This window comes from Cnephaeus nilssonii (genome assembly GCF_951640355.1).
Source record: "Cnephaeus nilssonii genome assembly, chromosome: 22".
Lineage (NCBI taxonomy): Eukaryota > Metazoa > Chordata > Mammalia > Chiroptera > Vespertilionidae > Cnephaeus > Cnephaeus nilssonii.
Window position 1 is genome coordinate 12,228,474 of NC_137093.1, and position 25,266 is coordinate 12,253,739.

The window sequence follows — 25,266 nt, forward strand, 5'->3', positions numbered from 1 at the left end:
AAATACTGATAAGTCATCCAGTTCACTAACTCCCCGCGGGGGAGAGAGAGAACAGGACAGGTTCAAACACTTGTGCCTATTTCCTCGGCCGATTAAAATTACACAGGAGCCAAGCTCTTCCTAACCCCCCCCACACACACACACACACTCACACCCTCCACCTAGCACACACAGGCCCCCTGACAGACACACAATGTCCTGTCACTGGCATCACATGACATGAACACAACCCACTCACTGCTCAGCCAGGACCCTCCAAACACACACGGCAGCCTGCACTGCGTTTCCAGCAGAGCGAGGGGGATACGGCCCTTCCAAAGCCCCCTACCCTTTAGCAGGAATTCGTCCTTTTTTGTCCGTCCGTCTGTCTGTCTGTCTGTCCGTCTGTCCGTCCGTCTGAGTGCCGGCTCAGGGCACGCAGGGCTGGCTCTGCACGTTGTTGGCCACGCCGCCGGTGCAGCTCTTGCGACAGAGATCTGAAATGGGCATCTCCTCCCCCCTCGGCGTCCCCGGGCGCCCCGCACGCTTGGGCCTCAGGCTGCGCACCTTGAGCTTGGAGTAGAACTTGGGGAACGAGGGGCTCGAGAAGTAATACACCAGGGGGTCCAGCATGCTGTTCATGTAGGTGAGGCTGAGGGTCACGTGCAGGGCCAGGTGGACGGAGGGGTCGCAGACGCTGGCGGGCACGGTGCAGAGGAAGTAGAGCCTGGCCGACACGCTGGGCAGGTAGCAGGTGATGAACACGGCGGCCACCACGGCGATGAACCGGGTGGCCTTCCGCATGCGCGCCTGCCTGGCCAGCTGCCGCCGCCGCCGCAGGCTCCAGACGACCCTGAAGGAGCAGAACAGGATGACGCCCAGGGGCAGGAAGAACTCCAGCTGGAACATGATGTCGTGCCAGCCGTTGGCCGACTCCATGATGAAGCTCTCGCAGGACACGGTCCCGCCCTGCGTGCACAGGTGGTTCTCCGTCAGCAGGTACAGCGTCCCCAGGATGACCAGGGCCCAGAGCGCGCAGGCCAGGCCGGCCGCCGTGCGGTTGGAGATGGCGTTGGCCACGTGGTGCGGGTGCACCACCTTGAAGTAGCGGTCCACGGCCACCACGGTGAGGAAGACGATGCTCCCGGCGCGGTTCATGGCCAGCATGAAGAGCACCAGCCGGCAGGGCGCGTCCCCGAAGGCCCAGTGCCGGTCTCGGCGGTAGTAGTCGGTCCGAAAGGGCAGGCAGACCATCAGGAGGAAGTCGGCCACGGCCAGGTTGAACAGGTAGATGGTGCTGGGCTTCCAGGTCTTCATGTAGAAGCAGAAGCCGCACAGGGCCATGCCGTTGCCCAGGGCGCCCAGCACGAAGAACAGGATCAGCAGCGGCGGCATCACCTGCGCCATGGAGTCCCCATGGAGGAGGCAGCACGACCCGTTGTCCATGGCGGACCTCCGGAGGCCCCCGGGGCTCCCGCAGAGACGCAGAGGCCGATCTGAACGCCGCCGCTCCCCCGCGGCTCTTTTTCTAACTTCCTGGCCCCCGGATGCGGGTGCCCACCGACCGCACAGGTGGCGGGTGCAGCCACTGCACGCCCGGACGGAGAACGGCAACTTCAGAGCCTCGGGGATGTGCTGGCTCCGGAGCCCGGGTCACGAGCTGCCCGTGCCCCCCAGAACCCGAGCGTGTGGCCCCGCGAGGCTTGGAGACGTGGCCATTGGTGGGGAGCGGCCGGCAGGTCCAGCTCGGCTCATGCTGCAGAGGAATCGGGGGACGGGTTTTCCCTCCAGCCGCGCTCTGCTCTTGCTCGGCCGGCGCTGTGCTGGAGAGCGCAAAGCTCGCTCGCTGGCCGGGAGTCACCGAAAGAGCTTGTTTGTCCTCCCTCCCTCCCTCCGGAGGAGGAATACAAACATTTCCCGGAGGGAGCCCTCCCGGCCGGCCGGGGCCTCCGCTGTGCTTCCCTCCCTAACCTTTGCCTGACTGCCCCGTCCGCTCCCTCATCCCAGGGGGCCCTCCTCCGGGGCGCTGCCCCAGGCCAGGGAGGCCCAGAGCCATTTCCTGTGCCCACACCCAAAAACGCAGCCCTCAAAACCCAGAAGGGTCTGCGGAGGGAGGAAGCTGTCAAAGCCGCACTTGTGGGCTGTCGAACAGTTTTTCTTTGAAGTGCGGGGGGCCTTTCCTCCCCCCCCCCCCATTCGCCACCTCCTACCCTTGGCCTCCCTCCCTGGACACAAGTGACCCGTTACACAACCAGCAAGGCCGACCGTGACACGAGCCGGAGCCACTTCTCATAGGTCTGTCTCCATGGCGCAGCCTGTGCGGGAGCCCGGGCCCCCCTCTGCTGTTTGCAAAAGAGGATTTGGCTCCGAGCTTCCCGCTGGCTGCTCCACAGAACCGAACTCTGCGATATATATATGTTTTTACTTTATTTTAATTACGTGCTGAGCCCATTGGCGGGGGCGAATGAGGCCTGGGGCAGTTGGTCAAGAGAGGCCTATCTCTAAAATAATCGTGGGTAAAATTAGATTGCGCTGGAGTCGGAGTCTTTGCTGAAATTTCCTTCCCTTTGGTTTTTGAGATAATCTCTCTGCCCTGTGCCTTGGGCTGCCAGCGTAGGGAAGGGGTGAGGAGAGGGAGCCAGCGGGGGAGGGAATGCCTGTGGGGTGCCAGAGGCAGATAGAATTCTTCCCCCTGAATCCCAGACGCCCCAGCAGCACGGCAGCCTTCTCCACACCCGCCCGCCTCCCCTCGCCTGGACCCCTGCCGCCGCCCAGCTGTTGAAAGGGTTGCATTTCCCAACTGGTTTCCTCTCCTCTAGTCCGGTCCCTGTGATTCCTCTCCCACGCGGCAATGGGATTTTTCTAAAGTACAGATGTTACCATATCCCCCCACCACCACCACCGCCGCCACCGCCACCTAAAAGCCAGCATGAGCTCCCTTCCATCTGCTTAGGTGACAGCTACATGGCCTTGTGAGCCACAGCTGGTTCCAAAACCAGTTTGATGTGGCCCACGTGTTTTAAAAACCTGGGCTGTCCCATTAGAACCCGTATTTCCAGCCTCTGTTGGGAAACGGTGAGATCTGGCTACAGTGGGCCAACAATCCCACAGTCACAAGGAGCTGCAGCGGCGAGAGCTGCCCCCTTTCAACAGGCCCTTTGGCCCTGGCCGGTTTGGCTCAGTGGATAGAGCATCGGCCTGCGGACTGAAAGGTCCCAGGTTCGATTCCGGTCAAGGGCATGTGCCTTGGTTGCGGGCACATCCCCAGTAGGGGGTGTGCAGGAGGCAGCTGATCGATGTTTCTCTCTCATCGATGTTTCTAACTCTCTATTCCTCTCTGTAAAAAATCAATAATATATATATTTTTTAAAAAAATAAACAGGCCCTTTTGCCACAATCCCCACCACTCCCTATGACCTGGTCAACTTCATTCATTCTCAGACCTGGTCTCTGTGGGATTTTGCCCTTGGTTAAAGGTCACACCAGGCCCTTCACCGATGGTACCTTTGCAATATCATTCTCCTGCCCCCTTCCTGCTCGCTCTGGTAGTCTTGTCACGTCTAATAAATCAGTGCGTCCATCAAACATGTACAGTTAGCTCCCCAGCTCATCCAAGCGGTGTTGGCGATAAAGCCCATGAGCTTGGCAGGAAGGGCATAGGCTAAGGATCTGGGTGCCTACGCCCTGCTTTTCCTGGGAGCTCCCAGCAGCCACTGTCACTCTGGGGCTTGGTGATTCTGGGAGAAGGTGTTGACTAAGGGGGCGACTGTTACAGGCTGTAACACCCCCAGAGGAGGCCAGGTGGGTAACTCGGAAAGCCTTCATAGGGTCAGCAAATGGAAACTCCTCTTGGTTCTCTGATAGCAAAAGCTGTCAAGATTCTCGGAAACACCCGAGCTTCCCCTTTGCTGTGTAACGCCCCCCTTTCTTTCCCTCCTCCTTTCCTGCTGGCTCGGTCACCTTCCCTTTCTCTTTGCCGGTAGAATTAGCTGGAAGGCAGAGGGTTAAGGAAGAAAAGGTTGGTTTCTGTTTCTCTGAAAGTCCAGAGAAATCTTTTTTTGCTGGGAGCCTGAAACTGCTCTTTAAAAAATAGTCTTAAAAAATTTATACCATGCCCTAGTCGGTTTGGCTCAGTGGATAGAGCGTCGGCCTGCAGACTGAAGGGTCCCAGGTTCGATTCCTGCCAAGGGCACATGCCCAGGGAATCAAGACCACAATCTGTGCATGACCCCTGACCAGGAATCGAACCGGTGGCCTCTTGGATCCTGGGTAGATGCTCAACCACTGAGCTACACCGGCTGGGCAACTCTGAGGTGTTTTTGCTAGGTGCTTCAGGATCCCCCAAACGAGGAGGCTTTTATCTGCTGTCTGGAACTGAGTGTTTAGCAGGGGAAATAAGACAAACACATAAATAACAAAGAAAAGCAAATAAAGCCTGGCCGGCGTGGCTCAGTGGTTGAGCGTTGACCTATGAACCAAGAGGTCACAGTTCCATTCCCTGTCAGGGCACATGCCCGGGTTGTGGGCTCGATCCCCAGTGGGAGGTGTGCAGGAGGCAGCCAATCAATGATTCTCTCTCATCATTGATATTTCTATCTCTCTGTCCCTCTCCCTTCCTCTCTGAAATTTATATATATATAAAAGAATACAAATGGCCGAAACTGGTTTGGCTCAGTCAATAGACAGTTGGCCTTCGGACTCAAGGGTCCCAGGTTCGATTTCGGTCAAGGGCATGTACCTTGGTTGCGGGCACATCCCCAGTAGGGGGTGTGCAAGAGGCAGCTGATCGATGTTTCTCTCTCATCGATGTTTCTAACTCTCTGTCCCTCTCCTTTCCTCTCTGTAAAAAATCAATAAAATATATTAAAAAAAATACAAATGGTCCATTGCTCTACCACTGAGCAACACCAGCCAGGGCTCTTTCATATTTATTTTATTTATTTATTTTTAAATATATTTTTATTGATTTCAGAGAGGAAAGGAAAGGGACAAAGAGATAGAAACATCCATGATGAGAGAGAGGGAGGTAGAGACGTGGCGTGCCCCTGGGAGGGAGAGCCTGCCCCAACAGAACTGCCGGCCATGGTGGGAATGTTCTGGAATATACGTGGAGCTTTTGAGCACTTGCAATGGGGCTGGTGGGAACTGAACTGTCAACATGATTTCATTTTAGTTCATTTAAAATTTAAAAGCCACACATGGTTTGTGGCCAGCGTAAAGGAAGCCCCTGACGCCACCTCCCCTACCCCAAGCTTTCTGGAACCTCCCTCTCCGGTCTGGGTTCGACCCTCCTCTCTGCGCATCCCTGCCACCCAGGGTTGTAATGGCTTCCTCCCGCGTCCTCCTCCAGTCCCCCGCCCCACCCCGTCTCTGGGAAGACCAGCATGGGGTCTGATTTAGCTTTGTGTGCCCAGAGCACAGCCCAGCGCCTGGCATGGAGGGGACGCTGGGTGAGTATGAGTTGCGTAAGTGGATGAACCAGTGAGCAGATGGTTCCAGACCTCAGCAGCTGACTTCTCCTCCTGGCCGAGTGGAGACACGAGCGAACAGGATGGGCGTTTCCAAAAAGCGTGAGCCACACCCGCCAGGCTGATCTGGCCTGATGTTGGGCCCTGCCGTGCCACCTGCTGCGATGCCTTGTGAGATAATATCACTTTCCATGTGCCGGGGGCAGGAAGCGGACATTCCTGCGGGGGCGCCCAGCAGGTGCAGGAGGAGGAGCGGCTGTGTGTGGCGGCGCGTTGGAAAGGCACACCCCTCCCGTGGGTTTCTCCTTCCTTCTCACGCTGCTGCCCCACGCAGAACTCTTCCGATGCCAGATGTGGGGGGTGTTTCCCCCACGCCGAGCGATTCCCTGCGACACCATGCGGGTGTCCTCCAGTTCAATTCCGGCACGAACTGGAGTTAGCCCAGGCCCCGCAGGTGAAGGGCTCAGTCCCACGACACTGCCCCCCACTTCCGATGCCAATCGCGAATCAGTCCCCAGGTCACCCGCAGCTTCTGTCCCACTTGGCTACCCTTCGAGGTCCCCGTGACCTCCCTCCACAGATTCCACCATAAATTAGAACAGCTCACGATCTCGGGGAAACCCTCCCTCATGCTTATCAGTTTATTCTGTAATGAGGGGTGTGATAAAGCATACAGATGAAAGAGGGATGAAGACATGAGTTCTGGAAGGGTCCCAAGCGCAGGACTTCTGTCCCCATGGATTTGGGGGGTGTCACCCTCCCAGCACCTCCATATGTTCACCAACCCAGAACCTCTCTGAACCCCCTACTTTGGGGACTTTTACGGAGGCCTCATCGCATAGGCACGACCCACCACTACCTCCATTTCCAGGCCTTCTCCCCTCTCTGGAGAATGGGGGTTGGGGCTGAAAATCCCAAGCTTCTGATCGTGGCTTGGTCTTTCTGGTGACCAGCCCTCATCCAGGAGCCCACCAAGAATGACCTCATTAGGACAAAAGATGCTCCAGGAGATTCCAAGGGACTTAAGAGCTCTGTATCTGCCCTGGCTGGGGTGGCTCAGTGGGTTGAGAATTGTCCCCTGCACTGAGAGGTCGCTGGTTCAATTCCCGGTCAGGGCACATGCCTGGGTTGTAGGCTCAACTCCCAGTAGGGAGTGTGCAGAAGGCGGCTTCTCATTGGTGTTCCTCATTGATGTTTCTCTCTCTCCCTTCCTTTCTCTCCCTCTCTCTCACACACCCATTAATAAAAACGTCTTTTTTAAAAAAGATCTCTCTAGGGGGGTGGGTGGGAAGGGATCAACCAAATAACTTATATGCATATATACATAACCCATGGACATAGACAATAAGGTGGTGGAGGCCTGGGGTGGGGAATGGAGACGGGATCAATGGGGGGGGGGGGGGGGAAAGGGGGACATATGCAATACGTGCAACAATAAAGATTTTAAAAAAATTAAAACATATATACTAAGGGCAACCAAATGAATCCGTAATAACCAGAAAAAGGCAAAAAAAAAAAAAAGTTCCATATCAGGAATCAGGGAAATACATATATTTCTTGTTATTTCACTGGTAGAATCCCAGGGGCTTTGCTTTCCAAAATGCCCCTGCCAGGGCCCTGAGTATGTGACTGCATTAGCTTCCTGTGGCTGCTGCAGCAAGTTACCACAAGCTCGGTGACTTGAAGCAACAGTTTCTTTTCTGTTTTAGAAACCAGAGATCTGCCCTAACCGGTTTGACTCAGTGGATAGAGCGTCGGCCTGTGGACTCAAGGGTCTCAGGTTCGATTCCCATCAAGGGCATGTACCTTGGTTGCAGGCACATCCCCAGTAGGGAGTGTGCAGGAGGCAGCTGATCGATGTTTCTCTCTCATCGATGTTTCTAACTCTCTATCCCTCTCCCTTCCTCTCTGTAAAAAAATCAATAAAATATATTGAAAAAGAAAAAGAAAAAGAAAAGAAAGAAACCAGAGGTCTGATGTGAAAGTATCAGCAGGGTTGTGCTCCCTCCAGGGGCTCTAAGGAAGAGCTCATTCCTGCCATTTCCACCTTCTGGTGGCTGCCGGCACTCCTTGGCTTGTGGCTGCACCACCCCAATCTTTGCCTCTGTGGTCAGGTGGCCTTCTCTCTGTCTGCCTCTTAAAAGGACACTTTTCATTGACTTTAGGGCCCAGATAATCCAGACTGATCTCATCTCAGGATGATGGATTTAATTACATCTAATTACAAAACTCTTTTTCCAAATAAGTTCATGTTCACAGTTTTGGGAGGATAAGGATGTGGTCATCTCTTTCTGTGCAACAGCAACCATTCAACCCTCTATGGCAACCTTTTCAAGGTCAGTGTTTGAGTCCTACCCAACTATTTAAAAATGCTTTCTCCGGAAGGGAGCAAGAATGACTAACTGGATTTAAGGTCTCAATAATTGGCCATCTCTTTTGCTTGTTTCTGCTCAGTAGAGTTGCAGTCCAGGAAAAAACTGGGGCCCAGAAGTGAAGGGGAGCGACGGGAGTTGCTTCCCAGTGTGATGAGAGATCACCCTGACCTGACACACACTGTGACGAGAAACGTTCTCGCCATTTCAAAATGAGTCTTAAAAATTGCAAACGATGGCTTTTTTTTTTCTCCATATAAAATGGAAGAAAAATTAAAAAGCGGGGGAGGGGGGAACTATAGATTCAAAGAGGTTTAAGAGTTATATTAACCAATTGTTTGTACTCTGACTCAAGCAACTCCATTTGACATTTGGGGAAATCCCAGCACTGGTCGCTAAGTAGGAATATTTCGGAATTGTTGCTAATTATCGTAAGTGTGATAATGACATTTTGGCTGTGCTTAAAGAAAGAGCCCTTATCTTTTATAAATAAATGCTGAAATATGTGTAGATGAAATTGTATGATATTTGGTATGTGATTCAAAGGAGTCCAACAGGAGAGAAGGACAGAAATACAAAAAGAGAGGTTATGAGTTTTTAAAAAATATGTTTTTATTGATTTCAGAGAGAGGAAGGGAGCGGTAGAGAGAGCTAGAAACATCAATAATGAGAGAATCGCTGCCTCCTGCACACCCCTACTGGGGATCGAGCTGGCAACATGGGCATGTGCCCTGACCTTGAATGGAACCAGCAACTTCCTGGTACATGGGATGATGCTCAATCAAAGGAGCCACCCCAGGCGAGAGGTGATGAGGTTTTTTTTAAAATATATTTTATTGATTTTTTACAGAGAGGAAGGGAGAGGGATAGAGAGTTAGAAACATCGATGAGAGAGAAACATCGATCAGCCGCCTCCTGCACACCCCCTACTGGGGATGTGCCCGAAACCAAGGTACATGCCCTTGACTGGGATCGAACCTGGGACCCTTCAGTCCCCAGGCTGACGCTCTATCCACTGAGCCAAACCGGTTAGGTCAATGAGGTGTTTGTGTTTTTATTTTATTGTGATGGCTGGATTATGAGAACAAGGACATTCATTGCTCTACCCTCTTTACTTGTATGAATTGCCCATAATAAAAAATTATTGAAAATTGAAAGTCACTTAAATCTTTACCCGTGGAGAATGAGATCAATAAATTACTATCTGCTTCTTATAAAGAATAACAGCATTCACTTACATAATCCTCCCTGTGGGCCGGGCCCTGTTCTAAGCATCTCACCTATCTATACAGAATGAGGCTGAGTTCCAAGTACTGACCCAGAAAGATGTCTAAGATACCTTGTTAAGTGAAAACACACACACACACACACACACACACAAACGTGCGTGCTCGCTGAAGTGTGTATAATCCCATTTTTGGAAGTTAAAAAGTAACATATGTGTCCTCATGCAGTGCTGGTGGGAATGTAAACTGGTGCAGCTGCTGTGGAAAACAGTTTGGCAGTTCTGTATAGAATTGCCACGTGGCCCAGCAATGCCACTCGTAGGTATATGCCCCAAAGAATTGAAAATAGGACTCAAAACAGTACCTGTACACGAACGCTCATCGCAGCCCTGTTTACAATAGCCGGGAGGTAGGTGGTGTGGTGGTTTATTTTACGTGTCAGCTTGGCTGGGCCACGGTGCCCAGATATTTGGTCCAACGTTACTCTGGCTGTTTCTGTGGAGGGTGTCTCCTGGGTGAGGTTAATATTTAGATCGGTGGGCGTTGGGGAACGTGGATTGCCCTCGACAAGCTGGAGAGGGGGCCTTGGAGTTTGACTGATTCGTCCCCGGGTCTCCAGCGGCCAGCCTCCCCTGAGGATGCGGGACAGGCCCGTCTTCATGATCACATAAGCCAAACCCCTGGACCCTCTTTTGGTTCTGTTTCTTGGAAGAACCCTGACGAATACGAGTGGAAACAACACCTGTGTTTATCAACAGGTGTCTAGGGAAGCAAGCTGCGTTTATACCTGCATCTTGCTTGGTATATTTGGTATACTATCATTCCGCCATGAAGAGGGATGGGGTACTGATTCATGCTACAAAGTCTGGGAACCTCGGGAACATTCTAAGAGAAAGAAGCCAGTCACGACAGGTAACATATCATATGATTCCATTTACATGAAACATCCCAGAATAAAAATCACAGAGACGGAAAGGAGATCAGGGATCGCCAGGGACCGGAGAAAGGGGGCCTGGGGGAGTCTGACTGAGCGAGGACTGGTTTCACTGCAGAAGTGACAAAATGCCTGCCCCCTCGTGATACAATTGGATCATCTTTGTAAATTAATCTCCCTTTCATACTGAATATGTTTGGGCCTCTTGTGGCAGAACTGGTTGTGTCCCTTGCCAGGCCTGCGTGGCAAGAAGAGCAATGACGTTACTAAGCGTCTGCTTGTTGGAGAAGCAGAACAGGTTCGTTTTCATGAGCCTGGGTCACGCCTGCTCCTTCCCTATCGTCTCTGTCCCCTGATCCTTCTCCCTTTGAGCAGGGTTCTGGGATCAAGAGCTCAGATGAAGGGGTAGTTTTATGCTGTTTTTGTTTTCCCAGCATCCATGTGCCCTCCTTTTGGCATCAACACCCTGATTTCCTTTGGTGAAAGGAAAACATCCCTGAGTTTTCACCATGTCTGAGATTTGGGAGACTTTAGCTTCATCCCCTGGCTCAGGAACGGGCATGTGACCTGGCCTGGCAAATCAGAGCCTCCCATCCTAATGGCCACTGTGATTGGCTCAGGAATGGGCATGTGACCTGGCCTGGCAAATCAGAGCCTCCCATCCTAATGGCCACTGTGATTGGCTCAGGGATGGGCATGTAACCTGACATGGCAAATCAGAGCATCCCATCCCAATGGCCACTGTGATTGGCTCAGAATTGGGTACAGGACTGAAAGGCTAATGTTTCACTGTCTTAGTCCATCTTGGCTGTTCTAACAATATACCATAGACTGCATGGCTTCTAAACAACCACAGTTTATTTCTCACAGCCCTGGAGTCCAAGATCAAGGTGGGGGCCAATTCATTTTCCGGTGAGAATGTGTCCTCACAAGACAGAAGGGGAAGGGAGCTCCTGGGGTCTCTTTTATAAGGGCAGTAATCCCACTAATCACCGCCCAAGGCCCCCATCTCCTAATACTATCACATTGGAGATTAGGGTTTCAACCTATGACTTTGGAGGGCGGGGGGGGGGCGGGGGGGGGGGCGGGCACAAACATTCAGTCTATGGCAGATACTAACTCGAGTTGTTTGTTGGAACCATTGGAAAGCTCATCTCTCTTCTGGGATTGCTAACCAAGTAGAAAATAACCTCAATATTTTGTAATATGATGAAACCACAGGGAAGAAGCCAAGAGTTGAAAAAAAGATAGTTTCCTTTCAAAGAAATTTAAAATTTGAAGTAATTTCAAACATACAGAAAAGCTGTGAGCATAGTACAAAGTTAGCCCCATACATTGACCTGGAATTTCCAAGCATAAGCACTTCTCACATTTGCTGAAATGTGAAATTTTCATTAATCCAATTAAATTTCATTAAAATTTTTTGTAAACCAAGTTTGAACATCCAAGACCCAAGAGAAAGGTGTCATCTGGCTCTTGAGAAAGATGTTCTTGAAGGATATCTATCCTTTCAAGAGAGAAAAATGATACAACTCTCTTCTCAGAAAAAGAATACATGTTTTTAATTTAGACCAGAGCTAGCAAATGGATGTATTCATTTTATAGGTAGCTCATATAGCTTAGGATAACTGAGCCCAATTTACTTAGCAGTCCTCATTCATGGGTGTCTCCATCCACGGGTATGTTGATTTCAGTTTTATGTATGGTATGTGTCTGGTACTTTATTGCTAATATGAAAGTACTAGAGTTTGAAATGTTATTTATGCAAATAAATGAGACAGATTGAAGGTTAGCCCTATGACGTTTATCTCCAGGCCAGGCCTTGTTCTAAGAACTCCAAAATCTTGGGTAGGAGAGGAAGGAATGAAATGACAGCCTTTTTTTAAAAAAATTTTTTTTATTGCTTTTTTTTATAGAGGGAAGAAGAGAGAGAGAGAGGGAAACATCCATTGCCTGCCTCCTGCACTCCCCCTGCTGGGAATTGAGCCTGTGACCTCCTAGTGCATGGGTTGGTGCTCAACCAACTGAGCCACACCAGCCAGGGCAAAATGACAGCCCATTTAACCTGCCATAGTCCATAGCAACCTACTTACATATGTATTGCAATTAGTTGTGAAAATGTGAAAATGATACATTATTATGTTATTTTACATCTTTGCAGTCATTTGGTGGTTTTATTAAACTGTAGATTTGTTTCTGATTTTGTGCTCTGTGAGGGCATAATATCCACTGTGTGTGTCATAATGGAGAAAATGGGAAACATTGGGCTAGAATAGGTCTTTTTTTGTTAATCCTCACCCAAAGACATTTTTTTCCCCATTGATTTTTTTTGAGAGAGAGAGAGAGAGAGAGAGAGAGAGAGAGAGAGAGAGAGAGAGAGGAAGGGAAGGGAGAGACAGAGGGAGAAACATCAGTGTGAGAGAGATTAACCAGAATAGGGCTAGAACAGGTCTTAATTAACCTCTGTAAGGGCTGCCCCACCCCTGTGTCCATCAGGACTAATTTGAAAGTGACGTTCCAATTAAAACTGGCTTAAACAAAAGTGGGAATTTGTCAGCTTTTATATCTGACAGATCCAGAGGTAGAACTGAGCTCACATGTGCCGGAATCAAGGGCCAAACACTCTCTCCCAGCTCTTCTCTCCTTGTGGACTTGGTTCTCAGGCCGCATGGTGGCAAGGTGGCTGCCAGCATCCCTGAGGCTCAAATCCAATGGGAAAGGGCCTCTTCTCTGGAAGCTCCTTCAAAGTGTGCGGGGATTGACTCTGATTGGTCTACACTTCAATCAATCAATCAATCAATCAATCAATCAATCACTGTTACCAGCATGACACCACGTGCTGATGGCCTTAGACCTGGGTCCCACGGTTCAGGCCCAATGTGAAGGCCCAGTTGGAACACATGGGTAAAGTCTGGGGGAGAGAGAACTCTTCCAAACCCAAATGGACCTGTTACAGAGAGTGGATGCTAAAAAGCCAACCCACAAATATCCACTCCACCGCAGGTGACCATCTTGAAGGTTCCCAGAAAGAACCAGATGAATGAAAATGTCTGGCTAAGGGCCAACCCATCCCCAAAAGTGGTGGGAAAAACCGCCCTATGATTCTTGAGAAAATAGATGATGTTATAACAAGGTGTCCGTGTGGCAATGAGTCACCTCTAATCCAAGGAGCCAGGGAAACAGGTCTTCTTTGAGAGGGGGCTTCTCAGAAAGCGTCGGAGTGCCGCTTCTTGCCCGCTTCCTCTGAATGGCAGGCCGGTCTTGCAACATCACTTCCCCATCATCCTGCGGCCAGGCCTCCCCGCTGTCCCCTTCCTTCAGGCATGCGTTGCTTGCACATTTCACTCTTGTCTTAAAGGAAATAATCTGACTTTCTGGAAGTGTCATTTAGAAATGTATTCTGTAGTATAATCGAAAACGCTCCTGCGGTTCATTTAACCAGATAGCGCGCGCGCGCGCGCGCGTGTGTGTGTGTGTGTGTGTGTGTGTGTGTGTGTGTTTCACAACAGGAAGCCTCAGAAGCCAGACAGTTAGGAGCTGTCGGGGACACAGGCTATTTATATGTCCCAGTCCATAATCCTTGGAACATGTACCTTTCTTCTCAGGCTAGCCTGTCTTGTTGCAGGATGGCTGTGGTACTCCCTCCCGGCTATATGTTCATGATCCAGTCAGAAAGAAGGGAGACAGGCCAAGGCTTTATTTATTTATTTTTGTAATCCTCACCCAAGAATATGTTTACTGATTTTAGAGAGAGGGGATGGGAGAGGGAGAGAAAGAAACATCGATGTGAGAGAGAAACATCCATCAGTTGCCTTCTGTACACACCCTGACCGGGAATCGAACCCACAATCTTTTGGTGTATGGGGGACGATGCTCCAACCAACTGCGCCACACGGGCCAGGGCATCAAGGGGTTTTTGTAAGGATTAAACCAACTAACACGTCTAAGACCATTTAGTGAGAGTAGAGACTTTGTCCCTTGCTCACTGTATCCCCAGTGCCTAGCACAGTGCCTGGGGCATAGTGGGAGTCTGAGAAAGTTTTGTGGAATGAGTCCCCCTGGACTCTGTATGCCCCAAAGAGCAGGTTCTTGGCACATAGTGGGAAGTGGGTGTCAATAAATGGAAGCTATTATTATTGTTGGGAGCTATTATTATCGGAACCAAACATGCTTGGGAACAAGATCTTCTTTCACTGGTGTCATGTAGAACCAGCTCTTTTTATGAGGGGGAAACTTCTCTTTTATTGAAGAAAGATGTCAGAGTGGAGGCCATGGTCCCTGGTGGAAACTATTATGCCAGATGGCTTCATGGACACACAAAGTTGTTTTGTTTTTAAATAGATATATATATATATTATTGATTTCAGAGAGGAAGGGAGAGGGAGAAAGAGATAGAAACATCGCACTAGCTGGTTTGGCTCAGTGGATAGAGCATCGACCTTCGGACTGAAGGGTCCCGGGTTTGATTCCGATCAAGGGCACATGCCCGGGTTGCAGGCTCAATCCCCAGTAGGGGACGTGCAGGAGGCAGCCAATCAATGATTCTCTCTCATCATTGATGTTTCTATCTGAAATCCATATATTAAAAGACAGAGAGAGAAACATCAATGATGAGAATCACTGATTGGCTGCCTCTTGCACGGCCCCACACTGGGGATCGAGCCCACAACCTGGGCATGTGCCCCCAGGAATCCATAATCGTGACCTTCCTGGTCCATAGGTCAATGCTGAACCACTGAGCCACACCTGCCCGACACAAAGTAAGTTCTGGGCAGAGCATTTAAGGGTGATGATGACCGTGGCTAATGAAGTTGGCAGGGAAGGAGGAGAATGAGTTGGCGGGAAAAGCAAACCAGAAAAGAACCCCCTCCACCCCCTACACAGCACATTTTGGTCCCAATCTTTCCCTTATCTTCATAGCCTTGCAAATGTTGTAGTTGTTATTCCCAGAGAAAGCCCGAGATGAGATTGATTCCAGTTTACGACACACGCAAGGATGGGTCAACAAGAAGAAGGCGATGAAAACAATCGTGAGGGTAGTGAGAATGTGGCCGATGAGGAAAACTTAAACAGCGCTGACATCATCTTTTTTCAAAAATAATTCTGCCAATGTAAGGAACAGGGTTGAAATGTAACAAAAAACGCTTTTTCCAGCTGCAATCTCCTGGCGGAGTATTGACTTATCCAACAGGCGCGAGGTGAGGACTCCAGGATGCATCCCAGGCTGCGGGGCAAAACCTCCTGGCTCCTTCGCCGGGAGTCACTGCGGATTTCCACGCACGTTTCCAATCGGCCTCCCCCCGCGCCCTCAGGCCGCCCGCCACCCGACCCCTCTCGCGGGTCACGAGCACCCCCTACTGGTTGTCAGGCCCTCCGCTGCTTGGCCCCGCCCCCGGACGCAACGCGCATGCTCCACACTTCCTCACCGCCTCTTTGGCTTCTCGCGACAGCCACCCAGCGGCGGCCTGAGTCTCGCGATAAAGGCTCATTGTCTCGCGGGACCGCGCCGGCAGACGGGCTCTCGGGTGGCCCGGGCCAGAGAAGAGGAGTTGCATGTGTCGTTTCAGCCGGCGGTAGTGGCGGGAGCGGAGGCGTCGGCGGCTGTACGACCGCCCGGGTAAACGATCCCTCGTGATTTTTTCCCACTTCGGAGAGTCGCGTGTAGAGAGCGTGGGGGAAAGCTAAGGTGCTGCTGCCCGGCGGAAGGGGCCGGGCCGGGCGTCTCCACATCCCCGCCCACATGGGCCCCTCAGGTGTCCCCGGGATTAGCCCCTTCGCTCCAGGTCACCGCCCTCCCACCCGGTCCGCCTTTGTCACCCCAGTTTCCTTACTTTCTGCCTCTTCTCGGTTCTCTTGCCCCATTTTCTCTCCCAAGACTCCGGGCTCCCCGTCCCCTCCCACTCCCATCCCCGCTCTTGACTCCCTTGGCGTGGAGCTGCCCCCACACCCTGCCCTCTGGGCACCTCCGGGGACCCACCCCTTCTTCGTAGGTTCTTTCCTTCCACCTGCTCTGTGGCCTGTATGGCTGCCGTTTGCATCCCTTCCTAATGACCCCGGACCTTTTGCCCTGTCTCTACCGAAGTTATCCTGCCCATTCTTTCCCCCATTATTTCCTCTTTTACTAGTGCCCTCTGCCCCCCAGTCACTTGCTTCCTTCCCTGTAGACCTGATAAAGATGGTGTGCCCGGAATTGCTCATATTTTGTGAATCCTAATGGCAGCTTGTATATCATTCACTTGACCACAGAGAGATGAAACAGGATTTGGGGTTAGGGTTCTTTCTGGTGGGGGAAGAGGCAGGACTACACCCGGTCTTGGTCCAGTTGTGCAGATGTGTTCTTTTTCCTTGCTTACAGGTTTGTGAGATGGCTGCTGACATTTCTGAATCCGGGGGGCATGATTGCAAAGGAGACTCCAGGAGCAATACCAAGTTAGATGCAGATTACCCGCTCCGGGTCCTTTACTGTGGAGGCAAGTGTGTGGCAGGGTTTGTTTTTTGTGTGTTTTTTTTTTTTTGCTTACTGTGTTTGTATGCCTTGTGATCACCGTTTCCCACGTTTGGTTTCAGACACCCTTTTTCAGTCGGTCTTTGTCATTGGGTGAATCCTTCATTTGAGAGGGGGCACCTGTGGGACTTGTGTCTTGGGCGAAGCTAACAGTCCATTTGGAACAGAGACATGCAAATAGACTGTCTCAGCCTCATGTTACTGGCTAGTCTAGCTGTTAAAAGAGGGCTTCTTGGAATGACAAGGAAGTGGGAAGAAAAAGCTGGGTGCACGCCTGGAGGCATGAACCGCTTTGTGCTATTATAAGGTGTAGTAGAGGGAGGGTGTCAGGGGCCGAAGATGATGAGGTTTCAGTGATGTGTATGGAAGGACAGTCTTGGGACAGTGTTCTTGGTTTGATTAAAAATAGCCCTAGCCAGTTTGGCTCAGTGGATAGAGCATGTCGGCCTGCAGACCAAAGGGTCCCCGGGTTCGATTCCGGTCAAGGGCACGTACCTTGGTAGCAGGCTCCTCCCCGGCCCGGGCCCTTGTCGGGGCTCGTGCAGGGGGCAATCTATTGTGTTTCTCTCACATCGATCGATGTTTCTGTCTTTCCCTCTCTCTTCCACTCTCCCTAAAAATCAATGAAAAAATATCCTCGGGTGAGGATTAACAACAACAACAAAACATATATATATATTCATATGTGTTAGCTTGAATCAGGATTCCCCCCCCCTTTGAATATTTTTCCTCATTTTCAATACAGAAATATTTGTGAATTGGAAATGCTCTAATTTTATTAGCATCTTGGAAAGTTTCAGGACACTTTAAAGGTACAAGACAGTAAAAGGGGAAGTAAATACTAATTTTTTTCAAGTATTTTTGACCAGTTATTATGTGCCTGGCAATGTTTTAGGTGCGGGGACTCCGTAGGGAGTAAGTCAGAAAAGATCCTTGTTTTCGTGGACCTACATTCTATGAGTGGAATAGAGACCTCCTCACCTGGAGTTCAATTACTGTAGGAGGAGAGGCGATGTTACTGAGTTAAAACATTGTATCAACTCATCCTTTATTGAATATCTTTGATAGTGCCTGGCCGGTGTGGCTCAGTGGTTGAGCGTCAACCTATGAACCAGGAGATCATGGTTCGATTCCCAGTCAGGGTTTCGGGCTCGATCCCCGGTGGGGGGCGTGCAGGAGGCAGCCAATCAATGATTCTCTCTCATCATTGATGTTTCTCTGTCTCCCTCTCCCTTCCTCTGTCTGACGTCAATAAAAACATCTTAAAAATACCTTTGATAGTAATTTAAAATTAGTGTAAAATACCTCATTAAGAGAGTAGGCAGGGGAACTTTTTGTAGTGTTGGTTGAGTTTTGTTATATACTCGTCTTATTGGGTTATATTGTTTGACTTTAGAGTCCTGGCCCAGAGTTTGCATCGTGACTCCAGCTACCTGACCTTGGGCAAGTTACCAAACTTCACTGAGGGCTAGAGGCTCCTTTCTTGAGGCCTGTAAAATCAGTCAGATGATTCGTATCAAGCTTCTGGTACAGCAACTAAGACAAGAGTGTATTACAATAACTGCTAACTATTATTATTATTAGAAAAGTATACTGCTGTAGTTCAGAGCTATTCTTTGTATCCTGTTTCATCAAATCTGGGTTTCTATGTTTTATAAGATGTACCATTATTTTAGGTTCCACCAAGAAAGAAAGCATGGTCAGATTGACATAGCATAATTATAAGATCATCCCTATATAATGTCAGGTTGTTCCACTTAGTGATGTGACATTTGAAGGTGACTGTGAGATTTTTGCCTTGAAAAGCTATTTTACAAATAGTAAGTGATTTGTAGAGGGAAATTGACTTTATTTTATTATTTTTAGTAATAGGGAAAGGGAAAAGTATATTGCAAAGAAATGGTAGCAAAGTGCCCCTGAAGTTTATAAGTGTGATATTAACCATGTGCCTTTGCCTCAAAAAAGCAAGCATGATGGTAGCATTTGAAAAGTAGTACAGAAAAAATACAGGGAAAAGTACAAATGAGGCATTTTGCCAAATTTAAAATAAAAGTTATGATGAGTGCTATGTGTGTATGTATTTACATTTTTTAATCTTTTTCTCTCCATTTCCCCAGTGTGTTCATTACCAACAGAGGTAAGTTCTTTTAAAATTCTTTTAACTTCTGCATTTGAGATCATTGATTTTACAGCTATCTTGAGAACTTTTTTCTGATTTTTCGTTTTCTATCGTTTAATAGTAGATTTTCAACCTTTTAATAGACAAATTTGGTTTAAAATAATTTTATGGAATTACAAATTATCTTTAGATTTTGAGTCTCATGTGTACATCTTTTGCAGTTGGCCATACAGTTTGGGTTTTTGCATGGCATTCATGAATAGTCAGTCAGCTAATAAAACAAGAGTTACTTTAAAGCCAAAATTTGACATCCAAGCAGAGGAAAGCATGAATTATGTGTAAGATTTCTGTTAATAAGCTTCTAAGTCAGGCTCTGTGGGCAAGCCATGAAAATAATGAGGCACCCATGTGCCCAGAGCAAGAAGTAGATGTACTTGTTTTTGTCTGTTCCCTGTCTAATGGCCCTTCTGTTTGATGGAGAAGAAATAATTACTACAGTGAGGAAGTGCCTAATTCCTTTTTATTTCTGATTTTTTATTGCTTATGGGGCGTTTCCTGGTTGAATATAGATTTCCTGTGGATAAGACGGCAGGTGGGAGTAGTTAGTTTTATCATTCTTTATGTAGCAAGTACTGGGAATGCTTTTAAATGAAAATATATTGGTTGATTGAAAATGTTTTGTTGTAACTCGGTTTATTCTTTTCCCCCCCAGTACTGTGAATATATGCCTGATGTTGCTAAATGTAGACAGTGGTTAGAGAAGAATTTTCCAAATGAGTTCGCAAAGCTTACAGTAGGTATGAACATTTTTTTTCTTTCATCAAAACTTGTATACCCAAAACAAATGCACATAAGGTATTATTTTAAAGATACGAAAAGTCTTCTTTTAGTAGGATAATTACAGAATTATAACCTATGCCTATGAATTTTAAAACTATCTTAAGTTCTTGTTAAAATTCCTTATGTCAAATCACACACTGCTTCATGTGTCTTCTCTCTCTGAGACAATGTATGTTAAAAATACCACCTTTTTTTATATAAAGAAGAGTAAATGATTTAGGGGCAAATATATTTTCACTCAAGTCATTTAACAAATTATTTCTTGTGAGCAAAGTATATGCTACACCCTGTTTTGAATGCTGAGGATAAAGCAGCAAACAAAAGATGTGTTTGGAAATTATATTCTCGAAGGGGAGACAAATAAGTAAAATGAGACAAATGACATAATTATGCTAAGTAGTGATAAACAGGGAACAGGGAGATAATTATTGGGGAAAGACCCTGGCTGATGTGAGTCAGTGGTTAGAGCATCAAACTGTGCACTGAAGAGTCTCGAGTTTGATCCCTGGTCAAGGGCACGAACCTGGGCTGCAGTCCTGGTCAGGCCATGCGAGAGGTAACCAATCGATGTGTTTCTCTCACATCAATGCCTCTCTCTCTCTTTCTCTCTCTCTTTTGGCTGTTTCTTCCCCCCTTCCCCTTCCCTCCCTTCTACTTTCTCTAAAAATCAATGGAAACAATATCCTCGGGTGAGGATTAACAAAAATAATAGTCACGCTCAATTGTTGGTAAGATGCTTATTTTTGTATGGGGTTGCTCAAAGGTGATTTTTTTACATTAGTAGGAAGTGATGCTTTTGAATTTTCGTTTTTACATCTAGAAAATTCACCCAAACAAGAAGCTGGAATTAGTGAGGGTCAAGGACCAGCAGGAGAAGAAGAAGAGAAGAAAAAACAAAAAAGAGGTGAGACCTAACTCCATGATTTGATGGACACAAACTTACCTTCCCTCTGCCAGTAGAAATCAGTGATGAAAGCATTTCCAACATCAGTAACACCCGGATGCTATTGTAATTCATGAATATCATTCAGAGGGGTACAGAATCATGTTTTCAGGGGGGGTTGGATCTGGTATGATTTGTTGCTTTATCAGCAAATTAGACCTAAGAAAACATGCTTTATTTGCCGTATACATATGTAAAAAGCAACCAGCCAACTTGTTGATGATGTGAAAACTTTGTTGCCTTATTAAACTATCTGTGTATTCTAATTAGAGTGAGGACATTTATATAAATTTTTTCTTATTACTTCTGACAATTCAGTTGAAACTTTTTTTACTGATGTAAGATATTCCTGTCTGTCTCCTCTGGATCCTGTCCCCTCCTGTTTCTTCTTCCTTAAATATTCTCTCCTGTGACTAAAATTAGCCTATAAATATTTTTAGGACTTTGCATCTTTTCAAAAAATTTCCAGAGCCCATGTCTTTCTTTGCCTTATCCCCCTGCTTCCATTCTTAGCCATTCGCTTACTGTTCACTGCCCAGTCTGTCCTAACCTAACTTTCACGCCACTGAAACCTTCTAATAAGGGTCACCAAAGGCTCGGTAGTTGCTAACTAATGATAAGAGCATTTGAGGACTCCCTTCTTGAAGTGCTGTACTTCCTTGGTTTCTGTGACGTGCTCTTTCATCCTGTCACTCTTCCTCGATCTTCTGTGCAGACTTCTCTTCTCCCTTCTGTTCCTCAGAAGTTGGTGTTCCTCTGGATTCTGTCTTCTGCCCTCTGACCTTTCATTCTGCATGTTCTCCTAGGGTGATTCTTTGACGTTCGTAACTTAGACACTTAGAAGTCTCCAGTCTGTATCTCTGGTCCTGGCCCATGTCTCTACACAGGGAATGTGCGTGGTGCCATAGGCGCCTCAGATGCAGCATTTCCAAAGTAAACTTTCTAAGTCCCAAATCTGTGTTTTTTGTTTCCCCTATTTTGGTTAATGACAGCAGTTTATCCAGTCATCTGAGCCAGAAATCCGAGACCCATCTTAGGTTCTCTCGTTTTGTCCCTTTAGTCAGTTCTAAATTTTGTTACTTTTCCCTCTTATTGTCTTTATCCTGTGCCTAGTGGCCATTGCTATTGCCATTGCTTTGGTTTAGATTTTGATTAATTTCCGTGGCCTCTCAATCCACCTAACTCTTCACAGACCCACCCTCCACACTGTAGGGTGATCTTGACAAAACATAAATCTGGTCATCTCACTCCACATTCAGTGGCTTATCTCCTTCTTCAATGTAAAATCAAATTACAAGCTTGATGTACTGTTCCTTTAATGACTGATACAGAATTTTTTGCTTTTCTGGCTTTATCTACTGCATATCCATAAGTGTCCTTCATAAGCAGGTGTAGTTCTCATGTATAATGCCTTTTCTTATCTCTGAACTCGTTCCTTTTCCTGGAATGTCCTTTCTTAAACCTCTCCAGCCTGGACAATTCCTTATTCTGCAAGAGCTTAGATGCCACTTCCACTAGGAAACCTATTCTGTCCTTCAGAAGCAGGGTAAGCCACTCTTCTTCAAAGCTGTGGTAGTGTCGTATTTATGGATCCTATCTATAATAATAAAAGCGTAATATGCTAATTAGACCGGACATCCTCCTGGACGATCTTCTGGACGAAGCTGGTGGCTGGAGGGAAGCCTGGGTCCCGGATGCCAGAGGGAAGCCGGTGCCAGCAGCCGGGGGAAGGAAAGCCTATTCTTGCATTAGTTTCGTGCATCGGGCCTTTAGATATAGTATACTAGAGGCTGGTGCACGAAGTTCATGCATGGGTAGGGTCCCTAGGCCTGGCCAGCGATCAGGGCTGATCAGGCCTTCCTTCCCCCGGCTGCTGGCTGCTGGCTGCTGGCTGCTGGCTGCAGGCTGGGGCCTTTCTTCCCTCATCTGCTGGCCGCTGGCTGGGCCTTCATTCCATGCCGCCCCTGGTGGTCAGCGCATGTCATAGCAAGCGGTCGAACTCCCAGTTGGTCTAACACCTGGTCTGTTGAACTCCTGAGGGGACAATTTGCATATTAGCCTTTTATTATATAGGATAGCAGGTTGCTGTAAAGATTTAACATTTCTTTTTTTTTTTTGACTTAGAGAATTTCTTTATACATTCTAAATATAAGACCATTTGTATTCAAGATTTAACATTTCTTTTTTTTTTTATATATTTTTATTGATTTCTGAGAGGAAGGGAGAGGGAGAGAGAGAAACATCAGTGATTAGAGAGATCATTGATTGGCTGCCTCCTGCATGCCCCACACTGGGGATCGAGCCCAAAACCCAGGCATGTGCCCTGACCTGGAATTGAACTATGACCTCCTGGTTCATAGGTCGACGCTCAACCACTAAGCCATTCTGGCTGGGCAAGATTTAACTTTTCTTGTTGCACTTGACTAGACTGAGAATCCTTGAAGGAGCTGTGTTCTGTTCATTTTGTGTCCTTAGTTCAGTACTTGGCACATATTACTTAAATATCTGTTTAATGAACACGCATGCACGTGTTCATTAATTTTGTATTAGAACAAGCAACTGTAGAAATAAAATTTGGTACCTTTTGAAAGTTAACTTTAAAGACAGTATTCTCTATGTTAAAAGTGAAACAACTAATGCTAAGCTCTTCCTTAATAAATAAAGGTGGAAGGGGTCAAATAAAACAAAAAAAGAAGACCGTACCACAAAAGGTTACGATAGCCAAAATTCCCAGAGCAAAGAAGAAATATGTAACAAGAGTGTGTGGCCTTGCAACTTTTGGTGAGTTTAATCTTAAGTGTGTTTAAAGCATGTGAACTCTCTATATATTTCTCTTTCTAAAAATCTGGAATCAAAAATTTCATGTGTCTGTTTTTGCTAAGAAGATACAGAATAAGATTCTGCATTTGTTACTATAGTTTCAAAATCAAATTTGGAAGACATTTTAATGTCTTCTGCAGAGAGAACTGGTTTAACTTTTTCCTCTCCAGAATTCCTGCATGGGCACATTTTATGTAGAATGAAGAGGGCAAGATAGGGTTCCTTTTGACACCCACCAGTGCGTGCTGCTCCTTTGGCCCTGCAGCTTGGTGGCAGAGGGTTGCAAAATGACTCGTCACCTCTGGGAATGACAGTAGAGGGTGAGGGAAGGTGGTGGTGGCAGAAGGTCCTGCGTGGAGGCCTTGAATGAATAGTGAAACTGGGGTGAAATTGCAAATCAAGGTCCCTTCGTGTGACAACACAGCTTGGAAAACAATCACTGGACCATATTACAAATATTAGGTTTATTTCTCTGCTGTAAATTATTTTTTTTCTTTTTTAAAAAGAGATACAGAAGAATAAAGAAAGGGATAAACAAAAGAACTTCATTGTACTCAGAAGTGTATATGTAATGGAATTCATGTGTTCCTGGATTTATTTATTTGTTTGTTTATTATTATTTTTTAAATCCTCACCCAAGTATATTTTTCCATTGCTTTTTTTAGAGAAGGGGAAAGACAGAGAGAAATATCGATGTGGGAGAAACACATCGATTGGTTGCCTTCTGCACGTGCCCCGACCAGGGCCCTGGCTGGGGAGGAGCCTGCAACCAAGGTACATGCCCTTGACTGGAATTGAACCCGGGACCCTTTGGTCTGCAGGCCTATACTCTATCCACTGAGCCAAACCAGCTAGGGCCCTGGATTTATTTTGATTTTACTATACAAGTCATGAATATTATGGGTGATGGTATTTTTATGTACTGAGGCTGTATGTTTGCCTTGAATTGTTGAATTAAGACCACTGCCTGTGATAGTAATTATTGCTCTGAAAGGAATATGAAACCCATGAATGCAATCTGTTTTATGAATTTAAAATGCAGATTAAATTTCAAAATGGAAAAATGTCCTTGACACACAATTCTGATTATAGTCTTGCTGTTTCTTTTCTTAAAATAACAGAAATTGATCTTAAAGAAGCACAAAGATTTTTTGCTCAAAAATTCTCCTGTGGTGCCTCAGTGACAGGGGAGGATGAGATCATCATTCAGGGAGACTTTACAGACGACATCATTGATGTCATTCAGGAAAAATGGCCAGAGGTGAGTATATGGACCATACACATCTGTAGAAATAGGTTATTAAGGCAGGTTGCTTTCATGTTACTTTCTATCACAACTCATGAGATGTAATTTGTGTTTTATAGGTGGATGATGATAGCATTGAAGATCTTGGAGAAGTGAAGAAGTGATTTTGAAAATTTGTCTGTATTTAATGGTCTGAACTGAGAGTTGATATGGCCAAAGGGGGAGAGGCCTTTTGGGAAAAAAAAATATTTATCCTGCAGTAAAACTGTGGACTGCCCTCGCCCTTGGCATTGTCACTGTTCTGTACAAGGCTGCTTATGTGTTTTTTTTGTTTTGTTTTTTATTGCCAAAGTCTGGTAAGCAGGGGAGACTGTCATGCTTATGCATGAAATAGAATTTAGTCAAATAAAAATTTTTGGTCACTTGGTCCTGACTTTTCTCTTTCTGTCTTTTAAACTTTTTATTTTTGGAAAAACACTGTAGACTTTTTGTGGGAAGTTTATTTTGTGTATCATTTTCCAAATGGTCGTGATTTAATCTGGTTTAAAGCTGAGTGACGTTTTAAAGAATTGTAATTGGGCTTCAGGCATAATTATCTCCTTGCTTCTTCCGTGTGTTAGTTCCGAGATGCCTGAGTATCTAATAGATTTGTGGTTGAATGGGCTTCATTGTTACCAACCAAGTCCACTTTGTGGGCCCGTAAACATACTGTTGGCTGGAGTTGTTCAAGCTATTCTGAATATTATTGATCAAGTATATGACAAGCCTTAAAACCATCTGCACTGTTTGACCCAATAAACCACTTCTTTGCATT

At 47.1% G+C, this 25,266-nt stretch overlaps 2 protein-coding genes across 2 annotated transcripts; one reads left to right on the forward strand and one right to left on the reverse strand.

Moving 5' to 3' along the window:
* Positions 1-160: 160 nt before the first annotated feature.
* Positions 161-1,585, reverse strand: HCAR1 (hydroxycarboxylic acid receptor 1). The gene has a single exon (XM_079762326.1). The coding sequence runs from the start codon at positions 1,423-1,425 to the stop codon at positions 409-411; it is 1,017 nt and encodes a 338-aa protein (XP_079618452.1). The 5' UTR covers positions 1,426-1,585; the 3' UTR covers positions 161-408.
* Positions 1,586-15,467: 13,882 nt separating this feature from the next.
* On the forward strand, positions 15,468-24,878 carry DENR (density regulated re-initiation and release factor). The gene is made up of 8 exons (XM_079763122.1): positions 15,468-15,596; positions 16,335-16,449; positions 18,602-18,621; positions 19,316-19,400; positions 20,264-20,347; positions 23,051-23,167; positions 24,328-24,467; positions 24,572-24,878. Exons 2-8 carry the CDS (start codon positions 16,344-16,346, stop codon positions 24,614-24,616), a joined length of 597 nt encoding a protein of 198 aa, XP_079619248.1. The 5' UTR covers positions 15,468-15,596; positions 16,335-16,343; the 3' UTR covers positions 24,617-24,878.
* Positions 24,879-25,266: the final 388 nt, after the last annotated feature.

Bases quoted from the DNA above. Each gene is read 5' to 3' on its own strand.
- HCAR1 (XM_079762326.1), bottom strand. From the start codon at position 1,425: ATGGACAACGGGTCGTGCTGCCTCCTCCATGGGGACTCCATGGCGCAG.
- DENR (XM_079763122.1), top strand. From the start codon at position 16,344: ATGGCTGCTGACATTTCTGAATCCGGGGGGCATGATTGCAAAGGAGAC. The intron at 16,450-18,601 runs GCAAGTGTGTGG...CCATTTCCCCAG, and splicing joins CCGGGTCCTTTACTGTGGAG to TGTGTTCATTACCAACAGAG. The intron at 20,348-23,050 runs GTGAGACCTAAC...TAATAAATAAAG, and splicing joins GAAGAAAAAACAAAAAAGAG to GTGGAAGGGGTCAAATAAAA.